Source organism: Pipra filicauda, unplaced genomic scaffold (genome assembly GCF_003945595.2).
Source record: "Pipra filicauda isolate LSUMZ 115617 unplaced genomic scaffold, ASM394559v2 scaffold87_size3191425_pilon, whole genome shotgun sequence".
Lineage (NCBI taxonomy): Eukaryota > Metazoa > Chordata > Aves > Passeriformes > Pipridae > Pipra > Pipra filicauda.
The window spans coordinates 1,271,271-1,293,082 of NW_024105064.1; the positions used below are offsets into that span (position 1 = coordinate 1,271,271).

Consider the following 21,812-nt stretch of genomic DNA (forward strand, 5'->3'; position numbering starts at 1 on the left):
ACAGCTGGACCTTCAGCTGGCAATTCCTTGGCAGTGCACTCCAGGTGCTTTGCCTGAGGGCTCAAAGCCTGGGCTGCCCCATCCCTGGGGAGGGAGGATCCTTACCAGCACTCCACTCATTCCCTGGCCAGGAGGCTGAAAGCAGCCTCAGCTCCTGCTCTCCTGGCCCCTCTCCCTGCATGACCTGAGCTGAGTCAGGATGTGTCAAGCTGGAATTGTGTCCCCATGTCTTCAGTGCCCTCCCTCCTGCCCTGATGGACCCCCAGGACTCACACAAAGCTCCAGCCTCCGTGGGACAGCATTCCCTGCAGTTTGCAGCGGGAAAAGGTGGGATTTAGAAGGGCAGTGACTTCCCCCAGGGGCTGGGTGCCCTGCCCTGCCTCAGCAGCATCCCTTTGCTGTGCTGTGCTGGGGAAGAGCAGGCAGGAAGAGGTTAACTCAGCCCGGTCCCTGCTCTGTGTGTGTGCAGAATAATGAATGCAGAGGAGAGCTTTGGGGAGATTCAGTGAGAAGCAGCTTCTCCCCAGTGCTGGCTTCTCTCAGCTTGGCACCAGGAGGATGAAATATTTCCTGGTCACTCTGTGTGTGTGACTCAGAAATTGACTTTCAGATGGAAGAAATCTTTTAAGAGCCCAGAGTTTCAATGTCTTTTCTTTTTTTTCTCCTTCTCTCTCCCTTTTTTTTTTTTTTTTTTTTTTTTTTTTTTAGTTTTGTGCCCACACTAATGGCAAGAGCAGCAGCTGCATTAAGTGTTTTGGATAAAATTCAACACAAAAGCCTCTGTCTCCTGCGGAGTTTGGTCCAATAAATCCTGCTTTAAGTATGAAATGGGTTTAGGGGAGTGTGAAACCACAATTCGGGAGGGCTGGGTGTCTCTGTGCCCACTGCCTCAGCGGGCACCACGCAGCCCTTTTGGCACAGGAGCTCAGGGAAGAGGAGCTGGGCAGAGGCTTCAGCAGCTTTGCAGGGGTTGCCAAGGGCCCTCGGAGGGACTGTTAAAACCTTGGCTCCTTGGTTCTCAAAAAAAAAAAAAAAAAAAATTAAAAAAAAGAAGGAGAAAGGGAAAAGCTGGATCCCTGCATGCCCTGAATCTTAATCTCTTCCCTTTCAGCTCGAGTCCTGCTTCCCAGCACCATCCATGTTTTCCATTAAGGAGAAAGCTGTGGCATTTGCCAGTGCCAGGGATGGTGGCTCAAAGCCCATCTCTCCTGCAGCCCTTGGCCCCCTGGGACCCCCCAAATTCCGAGGGCAGCGTGTTCCACAGGGCAGGGGGTGCCACTGGTAGGAAGTGGCACAGCCCTGGCTGTGGGAGCTCGCAAATTCCTGTTGTTTTAAAGAGCTTGTGGCAGAAGGAAATGGGATATAGGTTGCCCAGAGAAGCTGTGGATGCCCCTGGATCCCTGGAAGTGTCCAAGGCCAGGTTGGACGGGGTTTGGAGCAACCTGGGATGGTGGAAGGTGTCCCTGCCCAGGGCAGGGGGTAGAGCAAGATGAACTTTTAGGTCCCTTCCAAACCATCCCATGATTCTATATTTCTCTCTGACAAAAAGAACAGGGATGGGTCATCAGCACCACGTGTTTCCTGTAATAGAGTTTGAACCAAATTTGACGTGGAGAGACCCCTGATCTCAGAGACAGCAACATCCCCCAAGTTGCCTTGACACAGGGAAGGGGCATCTGGGGAAAAAATGGGCCTTTCAAGGTAGGAAATCTAAACCAAAATAGCTGAGGACAAACTGGGGCAGCCCAGGGAGCCCCATGATGGGAAGTGATGAGATGAGAGCAGAGCCTGGGTACATCCAGCTCGAGCTGGGCAAAACCCCCAGCATCCCTTATGTAAGAACACGGGTCTCTGGGGTCAAAAATTACCTGGTATCTAAAGCAGAAAAGGCTCTCTGTGTCCTACTCAGAATATTCTGCAGCCCCACACTGCTCTAGCTGTGCCTTTCATGTCAAACCCCACCACCAGTGTCCAGGAGCCCAGGCCCTCTCTCTTGTCACCCTCCCAGCACTTGGAGAGCTGAAATTTTTTGCTGTATGGGGATGAAAAAATCGCTTTGGTTGCACTTTCTCTCCAGCTAATCCAATTTGTCTCCTTACTGCTTTCAAATGCCTTTTAAGGATTCCCAGCAATGTATTAGAGAAATCCATTTGCCGAGATGCAGAGAGAGGGGGGTGGGGGGTGGGCATTTTTATTTTACAGTTATTAGTGGGCGACAAGGTAAGTAACTCGGGGAAGATTGATCACCCAGCTAAGCATTTTTACTTTCTCAATTAATCCTGGCATGATTGTAATAAATCCAGGAGTGGGAGTAATTAGATGTGAACGGACCTCACTTCCTTTTGCTGCTGCGTGTCAGGGGTAATGGATAGAGACATCTTTCTCCTGGAAGTGGCCTAGGGAGACGTCCAGTTAGATGGGATTTCTGGAAAGAAAGATAGATGTCAGGGGCCAGTGTTCACTTTTTCCTCAATGGAGAACAGATTTATGCTATCAATCCACATTAAGAAGCCTTCATGGCTACACAGAAATCCAGCAAGAGTAATTCAATTAGCCCCGTGTGCTTTTTCAGATGGGATTTGATAATGGGGGATCATTTGCCCCGAAGTTCACACTGAATTTTCTTTCTGCTTCTTTCCTTTTTATTTCTTTTCTTTTCTTTCTTTCTTTTTTTTTTTTTTTTTTTTTTTTTTTTTTTTTTTTTTTTTTTTTTTTTTTTTTTTTTTTTTATTAAAAGAGTCATTGTGGTTCACTGGGTGCTTTTGTCCCCAGGCTGAGGGGTTGCTAGGTTAAGTCCTAAACCATGCTGGAGGTTCATGGCCACTACAAGGCAGCGAGGTGGCACCTGTACGAGTGTGTGTCGCTCTGATCTGCTGGATATGGACACAAAAAACCCTCTTCCCTGCCTGACTGCAGCCCTTCATCTCATGCCATCATAGACCAGGCTGAATTCCTCCTACCCTGTTATTACAGCACATAACACTCAGTGGTTTGGGGTTTTTATGCTCAGACTCCTGGAGTCACGTGAACATGTGCAAATTCAGCATAATTTCCTGCTTTTAAAGCTGAGGGTTTAGGATCACGCTGTGGAGAAGAGCTTGGATGCCAGCAGCTCCTAAATCTTGGGGCAAAACTGACATTTCAGAAGATTAGCTTTACATTTTTAAGGCCGATTCGGGGAGGAAGAATTGAATTTGTGTCCGGAGGATGTGACAGATCCCCACGTGCTCCTTGTTTTCCCCCTTAACTAAGGGGAAAGGGCTTTGCAGGTCGCTGCCACACACCAGCCACTGATGCAAGTGGTCCTGTCCCTCACCCCTGCAGGGGGACAGCAGCTCTCTGTCACTCCACTTGGATGCTGCATCGTGGCCAGAGTGGGATGAGGCCTCTGCGTGTGGGTCCTCTGACAGGGAGCTGCTCCCACTGAGATCTCATTAATAGATTTACTTATTTGAAAGTCATTATACAGGCAGACAGCCTCATAGATGGAGGATCCCAGGGGCAACTTGTTAGCAGCTGCTCTGTAGCTACATCAAGAGGTTTTCTAACAGTACACAAAAGACATTTGACAATGTCAGAAACCACCGAGAGGGATTAACTTAAAAGAGAAAGGGAGGGAGGGGGGGGGAAGAAAAGCACATTAAAACATGTCTTGGAGCTTATCAGAGATGGAGCAGAAAAACCAGCCAGTGGGGTGTAGAGACAACCAGTGAGGGAACCAGGGGCCAGCCCAAGCAGGAATGGGGACAAGGTTTCTCACCCCTGGGGAAGCATTTCCGACCGGCGGCGGGGCCGGGTTTTGCTTTGCCAGGGTATTCACACAGGGCTTTTATTTGCTTTAAAGGCTTGGCTTAAAATCCTGTGGGTTTCCTGCTCTGACGTGTGTGTGCCACAGCAGTGTGAGGGATGGGCTCTGCTCTGGGCCCGGAATCACAGAATAAGGAACGGTTTGGGATTGGAAGGGACCTTAAAGATCATCCAGTCCCACCCCTTGCCATGGGTAGGGGCAGGTTGCACTAGACCAGGTTGCTCCAAGCCCTGTCCAACCTGGCCTTGGACACTTCCAGTGCACCCACAGCTTCTCTGGGCAACCTGCATCCCATTTTCATCAAGTTCCAACCCCTCAAAGACAGAGGGATTTACTCCACAGTCACTGATACTGCGACTCTTGGATACCCCACCTGCTACACCCTAAAGGATCTGCTCTCAGCAAGTGCCCACAGACACCAAGAGGAGCTGGAGGATGAAGGTATGACCCTTGTGACAGCCCTGGCTGAGAGCTGTGACAGCAAACACCATGAAAGGGAAGTGCTTCGGGGTCAAAGAGTGGAGAGATGCTGCAGTAAAATGCTGAGTGCAGCAGGAGTGTCTGTGCAGCCCTTCTGGAGAGGCAAGAACTCTCAGTAAATGAGAGACCTTGGCAGGGTTGCTCAGCCCCAGCCTGAAAGAAGTTCCTGAGCTGTTAAAATTAGAAGAAAAAAAAAAAAATCTTCAAAGGACTCAAAAAAAAAAGAAAAATAATAAAATTACAATCCTGCCGAAAATGTGACAGCTGCCACCGCTGGAGGGGAAAGCCCTGATGAGGAGAGAAGCCTGGCCCAGAAAGTTGACTTCAGATGTGGAAGAAATAACCCTGGACATCCCCCCAGAGCTGGGAGGAAAACAGGTGTCTGCAGGTCAGGGTGGCTCAGCTGAGCAGTGCCAGGCAGGGTCCCACAGCCCCAGGGGGTTTTGTGAAACCACCCGAGGGGGACGATCACAGAGCACCCCCTCCCTCTCCTCTCCCCAAATTTTAGCCCTCCTCCCCCTTAAAAAAACCCTGGAATTTCCATCCAAACTCCTCACAGCAAACGCTGTGTCCTCCCTTGTGGGTTTTGCAAGATATTTGGATTTTTTCAGAGCTGCCTCTGAACAAGTTCAGGGGAGTTTTTGTGAGGCCCAGGATGTGCAGATTGTCCCTAAAAAGGTGCTCACTACTTAATTTTTCAAATAGCATGTAATTATTGTAATCCATTGGATTTGGTTTTGCTAACCTGTAATAAAAAATATGGGACCATTACCCTTTTAACAAGCTTAGAATGTCATATTTTTTTTTCATTTTTCTCTTTTCCCAAAAATGTATACCTGGTATGTTGTAGACACAAATTTTAGGTGCATTATTATGATTCTGTTGACTGTAATGACATAGAATTGAAAATAACATTTTGTTTTTTCATTGTTTAATTTATACAGAGGGCTTTTTCAGAGTTTGACAGAAGGAAATAATAGCTGCTCTCCCTTTCCTGCTTTCCTTTGGAAAACCCTTCTCTTTTTTGAACTCTATTAAACCTGCACGAGGAGATTGAGATCCCGGGCTGCTCGTGTCTCACCTCCCCCAAAAAGCCTCCAAGGCTGAGTAAGTCCACTCAAAGAACCCACCAGATTGGGGGCAAATACCTAAAAAAAAAAAAAAACCAACCAGCCTGTGAAATCCATTTTTCCCTTCACAGCTTTGAAAGCAGATGGTGGGGTGGGGCTAAAAGGAGAGAACTAACAAACAGAAAATAGTACAAACACAGTGTAAATAATTCTTCCCCTCTCCTCTCCTCAAAGTGCTGGAGCAGAGTGTCACAGCTGGTTTCTTCCAGCCCCGAGCTGAGGTTGTTCCTGTGATTTACAGTCGAGCAGCGCTCGAGGAATACAATAAAAATTAATAATTAAAACAGGGGGGGGGAAAAATAATCTGCCAGGCAGCGTGAAATATTTTTAGCTGATTGCTGGAGTTTGTAGGAGCAGTGATGTAGTAATGGAGCCCTTTGTGAGGAACCTCCACGGGGATGATTGCAGGGCCTGGGCTTGGCTTGGGATGGATGGAGTCTTCCCACTGCAGCTCAGCCAGAAATCATGCTTTTTTGGGGAAGTTTTTTTGGTAGGAAAACGTAATGTTGTGTGTCCTGCTTCAGGTCACTTTGCCCTGTGGCACCTTCTTGTCACAGGATGGTCCCTGGGGTTTTACAGGCAGCTTTGGGGGAGTTACACCCTGCCAGGTGAAGGCAGGTTTCCTGCAGGCCTGAGTGCACTGTGGGCCACTTTCTTCTGAAAACCATCTCTCTGAAGCCCTCACCGAGGTGATAAAATAATTCATGCTTTGGAACAGGCAGCCTTCCTTCAGTGCTGAGCTGGGAACCCAGATTTATGGGAGCTTTGAGTGGAATGAGAGCTGGGAGAGGGCATGGGGTTTACAAGAACAGCCCCAGCATTGAGACAAAGTCACCATGGGAATGCCAAGTGCCTGGTTTAAGACAGAAAATGCACAGTTTGCCTTCTCTGTGAACCACCCAGCAGTTGGGATACCTCCAGGTTTATGTGATCTCTGGTGTTTCATCCTCTTCAGGGTAGAAGGTAGGCTTGGACAGCGTTTTGAGCACTCGGATTCATTTATTCCTATCTCGTAGCTAAATTCTGTTTCTGTTCCAGGGGAGACAAAAAGGATTGGCACATCCACAGTTGCAGGGGCAAACAGCACAAACAGGCTGCTCAGAATTTAGGGCACGAGCAGGATGGGGATGCAGAGCTGCTGAGGGCAGGATGCTGCTGTGTGTTGAAACATGTTCATCAGGGAAGGACACAGGGGGCACATCATGTGTCATCCCTCTCCTGGCACGGTGGCACTGGCAGTGGTTAAACTTCACCCTGGGATTGGGAATTCACCCTGGGTCACAAACGGGACTTGTTTAGGGCCATCAAGTAAAACAGCCTTGTAAATCGCCTTTGGGGGCCGGCTAATTTATGGAGGGGAGAAACAATATCCCTCCCCTGGTGCCACTTAACTTTTCATTTTATATCTGCAGTAATTGCACATGACATCTGGAAAAATTGCCATCCAGTTCCCCGAGGAAAAGTCGGGGCAGGAGGTCACGGTGCTCCAGGGGCTGACACCCCCCATTCCCTGGAAGTGTTCAAGGCCAGGCTGGACGGGGCTTGGAGCAACCCGGGATAGTGGAAGGTGTCCCTGCCCGCGGCAGGGGGTGGGACTGGGTGATCTTTAAGGTCCCTTCTGACCCAAACCATTCCGTGATCCCGCGATTCCATCATTCCACGGGAGGGTGGGTGGCTCTGTGGTCGGGGTACCCCCCGAGCCCCTCTCCCTGAGCCCCATCTCCCCCTGGGAACCCCGGGGAGCGGGTGATGGCCCAGGCGTGGGTGGCTCGGTTTGCCCCGGCATGGAGCACTCGTCGCATCTCTCCGGAGCAGGACCAACCCTGCCTCAGTTTCCCCACGGGAAAACCGGGAGCATCCCTGGTGGCAGCCCCCAGGGGCGAAACAGGGGGATGGAAACGCCGGGGTCCGACCCCCGCGGGGGAGGGGACCCCGGGACGGGGCTGGGCTCCAGCTGTCGCTCATACTGGGGGGGCAGCGGGGCCGGCTGCGGTCCCTACACCTTTAAAAGTCTCCTCACGTTGCGGCGCTGATTATCCATTAACCCGAGGCGAGCTCCCTTTTCCTGGGGGTGGCGTTCGCGGCAGCTCCGCAATAAGAGCTGGCAGCAGGGCGGGCGGACGCGCTGCCTTCCTCCCTTTCTCTCTCTCTCTCCCCCTCCCTCTCTCCTCTCCCCCCCTGCCCCCGCTCCCTTCCTTATCAGCAATTCAGATTGCATGCAAATCTGCGGGCTTTCTTACAGGGGCAAGGCAGAGAGGACCGAGCGCTGCTCGCCGGCCGCGGCTTCACGGAGAGATATCTCCTCCTCCTCCTCCTCCTCCTGGGATTTTCCTCCTTCTCCCCTCCCCTGCTCTCCCCTCCCCTCGCTGCCTCCCTCCCTCCTCTCTTTCTTTCCTCCTTTTCACCTCCTCGAACAAAAGTAGCCCTTCTCCCTGCGCCTGCGAGCGGGGCCGCTTTGTCTGCCCGCGCCGTCGGGGGACCGGGACCGGGCCGGCAGCGAGACCGGACCGGGGCCATGGGGGCACAGCGGGCGGACGGTGCCCGGGCGCTGCTGGCGCTGCTGGGACTGGGATTAGGACTGGGACTGGCGACCTGCCCCGAGCGGGAGCTGGAGCGGAGGGAGGAGGAGGCCAACGTGGTGCTGACGGGCACGGTGGAGGAGATCATGAACGTGGACCCGGTCCACCACACCTACTCCTGCAAGGTAAGGGGGTGCCGGGGGGAACTTTCACCCCCTCCCCCCTCTCCCGACGGGCGCCGGCTGGGTTTAGGGCGCATGTGGTTCTGATTGTGTGCGCCGGGGCTTTGGGGTGTAATTAGGTATTTTTAGACTGCGGAGTCGCTCCCGCAGCTGTGTCGAGGGGGAATCTCTCAAGGTTGCTTTTTATGGGCATTTCCCTCCGTGCCGTGATGCGGGAGCCGGTTCCCAACTTTCTCTCTGGCAGGGTTTGGGCTGCCGGGAAGGTGCTCGGAGCCGCTCGCTGCCTGTACCCCAGGGCTCCCTGTTTACTTTAGCAGCATCTTGAGTTCCTCCAGCTCGAGCTATTGTTTAACTACGAATCTGGCCTCTGGCTATGGTTTTTTTTTTTTTTCCTCCCCCCTAAGCTGAGAGACGGTGAAGTACTGAGCAACCTGAAATACCATCCGCCTGCTTGACAGAAAACGTGCTGGATGGCTTAACCCTTCCCGGGGTAGGAATCTCACTTGCAAGGACATGCTGCTACGCTGCCTTTTCCTCTTCCTCCCCCCCCCATCCCCTTTTCTGCCCATCCTTAAAAAAAAAAAAATCCTGCGGTTCCTGCCTGTGGTTTGGTGCTAAGCAGGGCCTGGGGTGATGCTCAGCGGTGCGTTGGTGGGAGAGCTCTGCCGGGGCAGGGGAGGGTGAACTTCACGCCGCGGTGTTGCCCCGTGTTCCGGAGCATCTCTCTCAGCCCAGGGAAGCAGCCGAGCAGCCTCTGCCTGCCCAGCTGGTGCCCGGTGCCTCCCGCCTGCTCTGCCCCGCGCGGAACAATCTGTACCTCGCAAATTAGATCACAGACCCTCCAGGCTCGAGCAGGGACCGTGTGTTTGCGGAGCGTCTGGCACATCCTGGGTGCTACGTGGAAAATTAATGAGCTGCTGCTCGCAGCCGGTGTCCTGCGGCAGCGCCGGGCACAGATGGTGGGTGGATGTGGCCACCTGAAGGCTGGGGCAGGGGTGCCACGAGGGAGGTGGTCCGGGGAGGCTGGTGATGAGGCAGAAATGCCCGTCTGAAAAAGGAGGCTCTTTGCTCGCAGCGCAGACACGCAGCGAGGTGTCTGGCTGGTGTAAAACCATCTCGCCGCATCAGAGCGAGACCCTGGGCCGGGAAACGCCGCGATGGGAAAACCTGCTGGCTCAGCAGCTCTCTCTGCCTCTGGAAGGTGCAATCCATCCAGCCCGAGCTGGAGCAGCCAGGGAGGGAACCTGGGCTGCCCGCGGTGGCTTTATGTGAAACGCAGTTGGCATTCCTTATCTCGGCAGGGGAATCTCTTGCCTTTCCCTGAGCCAGCCCAGCAATGCTGGTGCTACTCACTCCAGAGTTAATGGTGGGATTTTGCTCCTGCCCATTCCTAGTGTTGTAACAGCACCCGAAGGCCAGAACGTGCTCCCAAGATCCCCTTTCAGTCCTGGAGTCCTGTAAGAGAAAGTGAAAGGAGGAAAACCTTCCCTCCTGCCTCAGATGGAAGTGCCCATCCCATCCCTGGTCAGGCTGTGACATTTAGCACCCTTCATAGGACAGTGCTTCTCAGGGCCTTTACCTGCACATCAGCCTGCTCTGTGGCATTTTTAATGGCATTTCATAGTGTGTTTGCAGGGAAAAAAAGCTTTGAAATGGGACTTGGGGTGTCTTAAGGACCTGAAAGCAGATAAATCTCCCCTAACTATAATGACTTGTAAATGAGTAGCTCTGCAGCAGCTGTTGGCTTGTTTCACTCCAAGATCTCCCAGAGTGTTGGAATTGCTCTGGATTCTGCTGATGCCGGGTTAGGCATGCCTGGAGTTTGATTTGGGTTGGTTGTTTTGTTGGGGTTTTTTTTGTTTGTTTTTTTTTTTTCTTTTGACATCAAGCACCTGAATTCCAACAGGGCAGTTTGGGCATTAAACCTGAGCTCTGCCCTCACACGGACCCTGCTGCCCTGTGGGACTGGGATAAGCCCAGGAACAGAGGCTGGTGAGGAAATTCAGGTGTAATTCCTCACTGTCATTCCCTGGGGTTACCTCCAGATCCCGCAGTTATCTCCTGTCAGGTTCTTCTTTATCTGCAGAGCAGAGGCAAGGGCCAAGTGTGTGGTGGGAGTTCCCTGGGGCCCACACCCAAAATAGTGAGTGTTACTGGTGCTGGGTGGTCTGGGAGGGAGCAGGCATGTGGATATCTGCGAGTGCTGCACTGGGGTATTGTTCTTCCCAGTTAAACTCCAAACCCTCCCAGCTGAAGCCTTTGATAGATGAAGATAAGCACATTACAACTCGGGAGAAATGTGAAGTTAATGTTAGATAAACACCCATAAATAGCTATCAGCCATTCATGTGCTGGGAGAGGAGATGAAAAAGGGAAGAACAGGCTGACAGAGCTCCCTGGAACTGGCTGATGTGCTGCTGCTCCGAGGGGTTTGACAAGGGAGCAGGCACTCTGCTTCCCGAGCTCTTGGTGCTGCTGCTCATCCTCTGTGTTGGCCTTGTCCTTCCTGCTCTGAGCCCTCTGATGTGCCTTATTCTGGGCTGACCTGATATTTATGGAGGCAGCTCCTATTTATAGGACAAGCCCAGGTTCTCTATGTGCCATAGGAAGTGTCGAAAAGGATGTGGATCCTGTTCCAGACAATGGAGCCCCTATTTTGGGGGGTAACTGTGGCTGTTCTCCAGGCTGGGGGGGATGTGGAAGTTGCTGGGGGAGGTGGGTTTGGGAGCTCCTGGGGAAAGGGCAGCTGAGAGTGACAAAAAGGGGGAGAGGGGTGGGATGTGGTCAGGGAGGGAAGGGTTGGGCAGAGTGAAGCTGATGCTGGCCTTCATCTCCCAGAACTGCCAAAAATCTAATGATGACCCTTCCTCCTGCTGTCCATCCAGACATCTGCAAGAGGAGACTGCTCTAACTTCTCATCTTGCTTTACAAAACCATTTCTCGAGGCATATTCCTGGCAGGAATTTGGTAGCACTGCACAGGTGGTCCCCTTTTCCCTGTGGCATGGACCCCCCCGTGGCATTCTGGAAAAATCCTTTTACTTTCTGGGGGCTTTTCTGCCCCACTTAAAATACACCCTTGCAAGGCTCTGCTTGAATAAAGTTATCACTGCTTTTACTCTGCCTCCCTGTAGCTGCCAGGAGTCTTGTAAAACAGTCTTAATCCAGTGTTTTATGTGCTCCCTGGCAAAGGAGTGGGCGAGTGAGTCTGCTGTAGGAAAGGGACTTCTTGGGAATAGGTTACAGCCCAGTTTTCTCTCTCTCTTTCTCTTCCTTTCCTTCCCCAGTCCTTGGTGTAGCCGGTGAGTCACCGGTGACAAAGTCTTAATTGTGTGTGATGATGAATGGGATGCCCTACAGGTAATTGCTTGGTCTTTGGTGCCTTCCCATTCATTCATTATAGAGGAGAAGGGTGGGGAGAAAGCTGCTGGACTCTGATGTTGCTTGTGAGTGCTGTGGCCTGGCTCTGAAGTGTCTGACTGGAACAGCCGTGCCAATTAACTCAAATTACCATCTGCTGCAGAGCAGTGGGGTGGGCTTGAGCCTTTCTCCCCCCATCAGCCCTAGCTGTGAAAATGCCCCACATCCACCTTTTGCAGCACCAGCCTCGGGCTGTGCTTTCTGCCTGCCTGGTGTATTTTGTATTTTTTTTATTATTATTATTTTTTTTTTTTCCCCTTTCCTCCCTTTTGTCTCCTTTGTATTCCTGGGTTTTCACCCTGGTTGCTCGTGCACCTCTCAGAGCGCCTGCCCTGCGGGCGCCGAGGAGGAGGAGGTGGGGCTGCAGGAAGGTGTCTTGACTTGACTGCGGGGAGAGAAGCACAACCACGGGGAGCCGAGCTGCTGGGAAACGCTGGAGAAACAGCGTGGTCCCTGCTGGGGAGGCAGGAGGCTGGTGCTGGCACAGGCTGGTGCTCCTCAGCACCCTGCTCAGCCGGGGTGCCACGGCTGCGGGTGGCCCCAAAAAGGCTCTTTGAAGGGGCTGCCCCGTGTGGTGGAGCAGATGTCAGTGTGGATGGTGGGATCCCTGTCGGATCAGAGGGGAGGGAAAGTGCCTGTCCCAGCTCCCCTTGCCATCTGAGTGCTGGTGGGGTGCCATCTCTCTCAAGAGCGGAGCTGGTGCTGGCAGGGCTGTGCAGGTTTCTTCAGAGAACTGTGAAGTGGTTTGGGTTGGAAGGGATCTTAGAGTCACAGAATCACAAAATATCCTGAGTTGGACCCACAAGGATCATCCAGTCCAACCCCTGGCCCTGCACAGACACCCCAACAATCCCACCCTGTCCCTCAGAGCGTTGTCCAAACCCTCCTGGAGCTCTGGCAGCCTTGGGGCTGTGCCCAAACCCTGGGGAGCCTGTTCAGTGCCCAACAACCCTCTGGGGGAAGAACCTTTCCCTGATCCCCAACCTAACCCTGCCCTGCCACAGCTCCAGCCATTCCCTTGGATCCTGTCACTGGTCAGGATGAGAGCAGAGATCAGACCTGCCCCTCCTGAGGAAGTTGTAGACCTTAAAAGACCATCTCATTCCAACCCCCCGTGGCTTTGAAGACACTGTTCTCCCTGTCCCTCTCCTTCCCCCTGCCCAGCAGCTTGGATTTGGGCTGGGCAGGGCTCACATATCCTGGAGTGTGAGTTATTCCCTGAGCTTTGGTGCTGTGGAATGGCTCAGCACCCACGGGGTGCTGACTCCCTCCGGGCTGGCAGACGGATGAGTGTGAGAACACGTGGGTAACCTGTCTGCAGCAAACCTCTCCACGCCTGGGAGCAGCTAAGGCATGTGCAGCTTCCAGAGAAGAGCTGTCACAGCCCTGTTTAATACCCGGGGTGGTTTTTGAGCTCAGGCATGCAGGAGAACAGGGCTCACCCTGGTAAATGGAGCTGTAGTTTGGATAATATATTGCTGTCTGCATCGCAGGACTTGCTGGGCTGGATGGGAGCTGAGACCCATAAATCCAGGCTTCTTCTCCAAGGAGGACAAATGTTACACCTCGAGGAGGAGGTGTGAGAAATAGGAGGATTTGAGAATGAAATACATTCTTAAACTTTGTTCTTAACCTTCATTTGTACTTGCAGAGTACAGGCAACACTAAATCTGTTCCCTTTTCCTGCTTGACAGGTGAGTCTGGCACTGAGCAGGAGGGTCTGACCCCAGCCTGCCTGCTCCTGTGGCAGTGGGAATGGCCCTGTTCCTCCAGGGAATGTCTCCCTGTAGCTGCCTGCTCCTAACTGTGACAGGGACAGCGAGCAGGACTTTGGCTCGAGATCACTGTGGACCTTGAAGCCTCTGGATCAGGACTGAGTGCCGAGCTCACTCCCCTGAAATTCTGGAGTTAGGGCTTCAAAAATGGACAGGATTGATGAGAGGTCAGGAGACTTGCATTCCCCCTACCCCCCAGCAGGCTTTCACCCTCCTGTTTGAACTCTGCAGTGTCAGATCTTCGCGTGCGTCTTCTGCAGTCACCGAGTGATGGGATGGAGGTGTTTGGCAAAGAGGAAGAGTCTCTCTGTCTGAAGGGTCTCACAGAAGCCTGCAGGGGAGCACAATGCACTTGAAGGGCCGTGCAGGGCAGAGGCCACTGAGCTGCAGTGGCAGAGAACTATAGAAATGGTTCGTTCTCAAGTGGGATAAAGTCTGCTCTGTGCTTTCCTCCTCGGTTGTAACAATTCTTCCCCCATTCCCAACCCCAATATCAAGCACAGAAGCTGTGGTGTGAACAATCTGCCTCCCTGCCACCCCCAGTGTCCCCAGAGGGTGGGAGAGACCTGTCTGCCCAGCTGCCTGTGAGCATCCACCCTCTGCCCCTCTGGAATTAGGTTCTTAAAGCAGAGAGCCCCCTTATCTCTGAGCCACCACCTCCCTGGCTGCTCTGGGCTTGGCACAGGGTGCTGAAGTGCCCTTGGGGTGGGGGGATGATGGCAGGGTGTGATGGAGCAGCTCTGAGCCTGCCAGCCCAGGGATGCCTGTGGTCACAGCAATGCCCCTGCTCCCAGCAGCCGCCCTTGCTCTGAGCACAGACCTCGGATGAGCTGTTCCTGCTGGCTCTGCTCTGGGCCGTGTTTCCCCACCATGGAATCGCAGCAGGGGGATTTCTGACCCAGCAGGAGCGGATGGGGACGTGCGTCTGGTGTCCTGTGTGCACCAAGGTTCATTTGAGAGCTGCTGCTTCCCTCCTGGGTGGGTGTTTCTTTTGGGCAGTTTGCTGCAGAGAGAGGGATGAGCTGGCACTGGAGCGCAGGGGCACTGCCCTGGAAACACTGGCAGTTAGTGGCTGCTAACTCTTGTGGCCAGGACTTATTTTTATGCCTGAAGTTTGGATGAGTACAAGGAGATGGGTTCCTCCTGCCAAACCCTCTGTGCATTTTACCAAATCCAGCTTGCCATGGTTTTATTTAGTAATTTAGAGGAACGTGAGTTAACTTTGACATTTCTGCGTGCAACATTATCCTCTCTGCCTTTGTGTTCCCAAGGTACCAGCGGCCTGTCAGAGCCACCAAACTCCCTTCTTTCCCTCCACCCAACCCACCTGCCTCCTCCTACCCTAGTCTGAGGCTCCTGTGCTGCACTTCAGAGCCTCCCCCGTGGATGGACAGCGCTCTCTTTTAGCTCTGCAGCCCAGCTGGCACTTCCAGCCACTTAATGTTCCTTTCAAAGCCTTTTTTTATTCCTTTTTTTTTTTCCAATCAGAAGTGCTTTCTTCTCCTTCCATACTGAGATTTCCTTGGGAGCCAGGGAGACCTGCAGCAGAGGGCTTTTGCTCCCCGTTGCCCACACATTCCGTGCTTTCAGAGCCGATGAAATGATCCCTGCTGGAAGCGCCGCGAAAAATCGAGAGCCGGGTCGGAGAGCGCCGCCCGCGAGACGCCCTCACAACCAGCTTCTCCTTTCTCCTTCTCCCCCAAGGTGAGAGTCTGGCGCTACCTGAAGGGCAAGGACATCGTCACCCACGAGATCCTGCTGGACGGGGGGAACAAGGTGGTCATCGGCGGCTTCGGGGACCCGCTGATCTGCGACAACCAGGTGTCCACGGGGGACACGCGCATCTTCTTCGTCAACCCGGCCCCGCAGTACCTGTGGCCCGCGCACCGCAACGAGCTCATGCTCAACTCCAGCCTCATGAGGATCACCCTGCGCAACCTGGAGGAGGTGGAGCACTGCGTGGAAGGTGAGGCTGAGGGGCCTGGGCTGTCCCGGGGGTGCTCCGGGAGCTGTTGGGCTGGGAGGGATTCATGGACGCGGCTGAGGGTGCTCGGTGTGCTCGGCCCGGAGGAGAGGAGGCTAAAACTTGCTCATGAGGGGAAGAGGAGGGGCAGGCACTGAGCTCTGCTCTGTGGCAGAACCCCGGGGAATGGCCTGAAGTTGTGCCAGGGAAAGGTTTAAGTTGGATCTCAGGAAAAGGTTCGTCCCCCAGAGGGTGGTCGGGCACTGAACAGGCTCCCCAGGGCAGTGGGCGTGGCCCCAAGGGTGCCAGAGCTCAAGATCTGTCATCTGTTTGGATGATGCCTCTCGGACACTCTTGGGAATTGGGCCTGTGCAGGGTTAAGGGTTGGTCTTGATGATCCTTGGGGGTTCTGGGATTCTGTGACCTCGTTGGTGCTGGTTGATGAGGATCAACCCTGCTGTTCTACCTGTGTCCAGGGCAGAGTCACAGAAAGTTCCAGGTTCCAGTAAGTCTGATTCATTCCTCCCATCTGGATGTTGGACAGGTAGAGGTGGAATGTGATGAAGCTGTGAAATGAAGGACACAATCCCAGAATATTCTGAGTGGGAAGGGACCATAAGGACCATCAAGTCCAGCTCTTGAGTGGATGGCCCTTACAGGGGATCAAACCCACAGCTTTGGTGTTATCAGCACCATGCTGGGACCAGCTGAGCTAATCCCAGTTCCTGGTGCTCTGGTCTGTGGACTCTTGTCATGGGGACAGTGCCTGGCAGTGACCTCGCTGTCACACAACCAGTGTCTCCCAAGCAAAGTCATTTTATGCTCATTTTGCTCCAGATCTGATGCGTTTCCAGTCCTCTCTGTGTTGTGGTTGGAGCATCCCCACGGCAGGTCCTGTCCTGACAGGATGGCAGGCACTCCCCAGGGAATTTAGGCTGCTCCCACCTGAGTTAGATTCTCCCCGTGGGTTTAGAGCTAATAAGTTAACGGGTTAATGCTGGGGTGAAGGCCTGTTCTTCATCACAGCCACCCCTGGCTTCCTGTGTCTTGGAGCTTCCTTGCTTGCTTGGAGCCTTGTGGATGAACTCCTGAAGGGATCTGAGAAGCCAGACAAATTCTACTTGGAGGTAAATTGTGCTTCTCCAAGGTAAAATAAGTTAGAACCAGTCTTAGACATCCAGGTGTGGAGTTGTGCCTCTGTGAAAAGCAGATCTGGGGAGAATTGATCTTTTTTCTCCCTTTTTCCTCAACCACCTTGAAAATATTCTGTAATAACCCACTCCCTGCCTTCCCTCTTCCCCTCTATGCTTGTCCTGGTTCCAGCAAGAGCTCCAAGCCCAGGGGGGGAGAATGTGGTGCCCCCAAAGCCCTTTGCTGGGCTCTGAGTATGTCCTGAGAGCAGATGAGCAAACATGGGAAGGAATGCAGGAATTCTGCACAGACAACAAATAAACAGGCGGGTTTGGCTCCCTCCTCCCCTTGGATGTGCAGCAGAGAGGCCATAACCCCTTTTTCCAGCTGTGAACGCTGACAGGGGTAAATGACCCAACTCTGGGGCTTGGGAGGGAGCTGGATCAGCAGAGGGGCTCCCAGAGTGGGGTTTGTGAGCAGGAAGAGCACTGGAGGCTTTCTAAAAATATATATATATATATATAATATTTTATAATGAACTTGGAAGGTGTCAGCCCTGCTCCTTCCATGCACTTAGTGGGGAGGGAGGCAGGAGAAAGATGAGTGTCTGTGGTTGTTTCAGTTAAACCTGAGCAAATATTTGGGAGGTTTCTCTCTCCTGCTGGGGTTTTTAGGAGGCTCTTTTTGCACGTGCTGATGTGAGCTGGGGAGGTTCCTGTTTGTGGTGAAGGATGAAGGAGAAGAGGTTGTGTGGAGACCTCAGAGCAGCCTCCCAGGAGCTAAAGGGGGGGTGTACAAGAAGCTGGAGAGGGGCTCTGCATCAGGAATTGCAGTGACAGGACAAGGAGGAAAGGGTTAAAACTAAAGGAGGAGAAATTGAGGTTCAATACATGGAAGGAATTCCTCCCTGTGAGGGTGGGGAGGCCCTGGCACAGGTTGCCCAGAGAAGCTGTGGCTGCCCCATCCCTGGGAGTGTCCAAGGCCAGGTTGGAGCAACCTGGGCTAGTGGAAGGTGTCCCTGCCCATGGGAAGGGGTGGGACTGGATGGTCCTTGAGGTCCCTTCCAACCCAAACCATGCTGTGATTCTATTCTCTGATGTCCCTTAAGGCCACTGGGAGATGAGGAGGGATCAAGTTTTCGTCCCAGTACCCTGAGTTTGCCGTAGAGCTGGGGCAGGTGGACGTGTCTCTGATCGTTCCCTCAAGTGCAGCACCACCAGAAGGATTTTTGGTGCTACTCCCAAGCTGTTGTGCAAGGGGGCTGGAGGTGCCAAAAGCTGGGCATGTCCCAACTCTTTCCTCTGTGCTTAAATTGCAGGTCCATAAAAATATAGGTGGCTTATCTTTATCCCCTGCTCTGTGAACCCTTCCTGGTGCCAGGCAGCAGAATGATTCTTCCTGGGACTCCCCTCTTTGAGATCCTTTGCTGCAGAGCTTATTCCTTTAATGAAGCAACCCTCCTCTTCCCCATGGCTCACCAGGGTGCTGTTGGCATGGCAGGTGGGCTCAGCCTGGCTGCTGTGTGTGGTTTTGGGGGCTGGAGAGGGCTGGAATTCCTTTAATGAAGCAACCCTCCTCTTCCCCATGGCTCACCAGGGTGCTGTTGGCATGGCAGGTGGGCTCAGCCTGGCTGCTGTGTGTGGTTTTGGGGGCTGGAGAGGGTTGGAAAACAAAGGACAGCCTCTCCCTGCGTGGTGGATCTGATTTCTCCAGACTGGTGGAGACCTGTCCAGGGGGTGTTGTTGAGGAAAACTTTTTTTGTCGTGTCCCACAGACTTGCTGCTCTTCCCACATCTTGGTTCTTGTATATCCTGTCTGCTGAGCACTGGCAGGATTTTTGTAGAGAGCACGGACCAAATTTACCTCCAAAACTTTGTTTTCCCTTGAGCCCTGTCGAAGCTCAGGCCTCTCCTGAGGTCTGGGGAAGTCCCTTTCAGCTCACCCACTACACCTGCCCACCTGGCTTCTGGGAAGCCCTGCAAAAAAAACCAGGCCTGAGAACCTGCTCCTGCCACCCTGGGAACCATTTCTGAGCTCCCAGTCTGAGAATTTAGCTCCAGGACTTGTTTCCCATCAGCTCCTCACAGGAGGGTTCAAAGCAAAGCTGCCCAGGATGCTGCTCTTTGCTGCACTTTGAGTTTAAAAAACAAACCTTTGAGTGCTTCTGCAGAAAGAATTGGAGGAATGGCAGCAGCTGAGTGGAAAAACACGAATGTTTTGAGTATCTTCATCTCCTGTTGCTCCAGCTTGGAAAAATCCTAGACATCCAAGTCTTGCCTGTCTAAGAGGGGAGTTCAAACCAGGGCATCTCTGTGGAACAGCTCAGGTCAGAGCGAAAACACCGTGATTTGATTATACTTAATTGTGGTAAAAACGCTCTGACCAGCTGGAGTTGAAATTCAAGACTCCAGCTGAGCTCTGCAAACTGGCTCCAGCACTTGGGGGGGGTCTGGAGGGGGAGTCTTCAGCGTTGAAGGGCAGAGGAGCAGCTCTGGGGCTTTGCTCAGGAGTCCGGGACACAGGTTGGGACCGGGCGGAGCAGGATGTTTGCTCTGGTCCCCACCTCTGTGGGGGGGAAAGTATGGAAAGGGGACAGTGGGAGTGGATTTCCTCTTGTTCTTTGGGACATCTGCATGAGGCTTCCCAGGGAAACAATTAGCCCAGAAAGCCACAGTCTTGCAGTGTTTGTTCCTGCAGTGCTGGTGCTGCACAAGGAGGGCTGGAATGGCTGGGCAGGTACCGGAGCATCCCGACTGTCCTCTCCTTGCTCTCCCCTGACACCATCAACCACTGCTGCTCTGCAGCTCAACAGCTGACTGACCCCGAGATATCTTTCCCCTCTGTGTGTGTGTGTCTCACATTTCACTTTGATCCCAACAGCCCTTGAGGGAAATCAGGAATTTTGTGCGCGGTGGCTCCTCCCGGGGCCGTCTGGGTGGGAAGGGAGCTCGGATTAAAAACCCTTGTTAGCTCTTGGGTTAAGGAGAACCCGGAGCTCCTCCCAGACACCGTCTGGCCGTGGCACAGTTTGCATTAGCACTGGTGTGATTGCCCTGGGTGAGCTCTGGGATGTGTGTGGGCTTGGAACCTCCTGGGAAAAGCCCGTGGGAGTTGGGTTGTTGTGGGGCCGGGTGGTGCTGGGCACAGTCAGCCCACGCTGCTGGGACTGAGGGTCCTGCTGGTGGTTTGGGACCCCCCTCCCTGCAGCATCTTCAAGAAGCTCTTGACTCTAAACCAATGTGATTTAGTAGTGGTTTAGTGGGTAGCAGTGACTCCAGCCCTCCTGGTGCAGGACCAGCGTTCCAGGAATAAACACGGCAAGGCTCTGGCTTTTGGGGATAATTATTCCCTGAAGATGTCCTGAAGAACCTCAGCTTCGAGGTGACTTGGAAAACAGAGCCAAGTCAGTGGGGTGGTTAAGCCTTTTGGCCAGGATGCATCTGCCTGTTTTGGGGGCAGTGTGTGGGTGATGCTGTGCCTCCCTGATGGGAATTATTCCGGAGTGAGAGCAAGGCTGAGCATTGACCCTCTGTGTGTCCCAAAACCTGTCTGGGCTTACCTGCTGGCTTCCCAGGATGCTGACAGTGTCCATGGCTAGGGCTTCCATGAGGTTTGGTGGCTCCTCTGCTGCCTCCTCCAGCCCAGGGCTGCTCCCTCTGGGTGGGTGTCGTGCCAGGACAGTCGCCTTTGGGGGGTATGTCACCCAGCCTGGGAATGGAGGGGGCCAAAGTGGGGTCTTGGAGCACTGCTGTGACCACAGTGGATGGGCCTTTGGAACCCTGCTCCACGTGGATGCCCCTCACAGAGCTGCTCTGGCTCGTGTTCAGCCCGCAGTGCACTGCAGATGCTCCATATGTATAAAAAAGTCACATAGTTCCTATTGAAATTCTGATTTTAGCCAGTCCAGAACTCTCCTCTGACTTTTTTTTTTTTTCATCTCTGCAGCAACCCTATGAATTACTCCTGTGGAAGAATTCCATCTTCCACATTACCTCTCCTCCCAAGCTTTCTCTCATGTTTGCTGCCTTGAGAGCATCTCCCTTTAAGTTACACTGTTCATTCTGTTTTGTCTTCTGCTCTCTCACTTCTATTCTGTCTCCTCTCTTTCTCTTTAGCTCTCCACGGAACTGAGGCGTTTTGTTCTTGTAAACCAGCCCATGCAAAATTTCCTTTTCAGGCTCCTTGCAGAGGCTCTAAGGAATGCACAGTGGGCTCCCTCTCAGCAAGGAAATCGCTGGCATGGCTCTGCCTTAGGTGATTCAGGCTGTGGTCACTTCCCATGCTCTGCTCTCTCTGCAGCCCTTCTCCACCCCTGCAAGGATTCCTTTTGAATCCACCCCTGCCATGTCATTGTGCTCCAGAGCAGGGAGAGGGAGGGGGCTTGGAAGAGGGTTGATGTGTGGGTTTCTTCTTAAAGGAGGTTTGTGGTTTTGTTTTGTTTTTCCCTTTTCCTTCCCTCCTCTTCTTGGCTCTGTTTTGAATCAGAGATAATGAGAACAGCATCAACACCTCCGTCCCGGGAGGGTGAGAGAGTCAGGCAGCAGCTGTGAAACGTTGGGAAAGGAGAGGAGAGGAGTGGAGAGGGGAGAATCCACCTCTGGACAGCCCTGGGGGCCCCTTCCTGCCTCCCCATCCATGGGCTGGGGCAGCTCAGCAGGATGCTGGGGCTGGAGCAGGTTCCCTCTCGGAGCTGCTGTGCCAGGCAGTGGCACTGGGGAGAGCAGGAGATTCCTGGGGGGGGATTTTCTGGTGGATTTTCCAGCAGATCAGTGATGGATGGAGCCTGCAGAAGCCCCTGGCTGGGACAGGGTTTGCAGGAGATGCTTGTGTGGGGGGCCCTGTGCCTGGGCCAAGCCTGGGGGGCTGTTTTGCTCCCTCCCTGGCGTGGCAGTAATGCAAAACATCCCCTGGCTTGACGGCAGTAGCTGAGAGAGTCGATTTGTTTAGCAAATTCCTATGGAATTTTAATCTGGTGTGGGAGGCTACTGGTCTGGGAAGGCTCCTTTGGCCCCGCTTCCCGCTCTGGCACATCCTGCTGCATTTCTCTGCGGGATCAGGGGTCCTTGGTCAGCAGCACAGATGCTGCTGTGACAAGTGCTGGGCCCTGGCCATGTGCTCTGGGTTCTGCTTCTCCTTTTGTTTGCTCCACGGATATCTTGGAGGGGATATGGGGGATTCTTTGCTGTGCTGCAGGCTCTGTGCCTCCTCCTGCCCCGTGTTTTCCTGGTGAACTGCTGGATAAATGGATCAGGGCTGGTCTGGGGCTGGTGGGAATGCTCAGGGGAGCAGCATTCTCCCTGTTCCATCCTTTTTGTAAAGACGTGGGGTGGAAGGGAAGGGTGAGGGAGGGATGTGGGAGTGGGGAAAAAGTATTATGAGCTCCCATCTCTGCACCTCCTTCTGCC

The 21,812-nt window shown here is 53.3% G+C and overlaps 1 protein-coding gene across 7 annotated transcripts in view; it reads left to right on the top strand.

The window, feature by feature from the left end:
* The first annotated feature begins 7,770 nt into the window (after positions 1 to 7,770).
* The window catches only part of AGRN (agrin), a 109,726-nt gene continuing 95,684 nt past the window's right edge, over positions 7,771 to 21,812 (top strand). For all 7 annotated transcript variants that reach the window (XM_039390849.1, XM_039390852.1, XM_027728582.2 and 4 more), the window contains exons 1-2: positions 7,771 to 8,122; positions 15,018 to 15,279. In XM_039390849.1, coding sequence (XP_039246783.1) covers positions 7,934 to 8,122; positions 15,018 to 15,279 — 451 coding nt within the window. In that variant the 5' untranslated portion in view covers positions 7,771 to 7,933. The remainder of the gene's footprint in view (positions 8,123 to 15,017; positions 15,280 to 21,812) is intronic.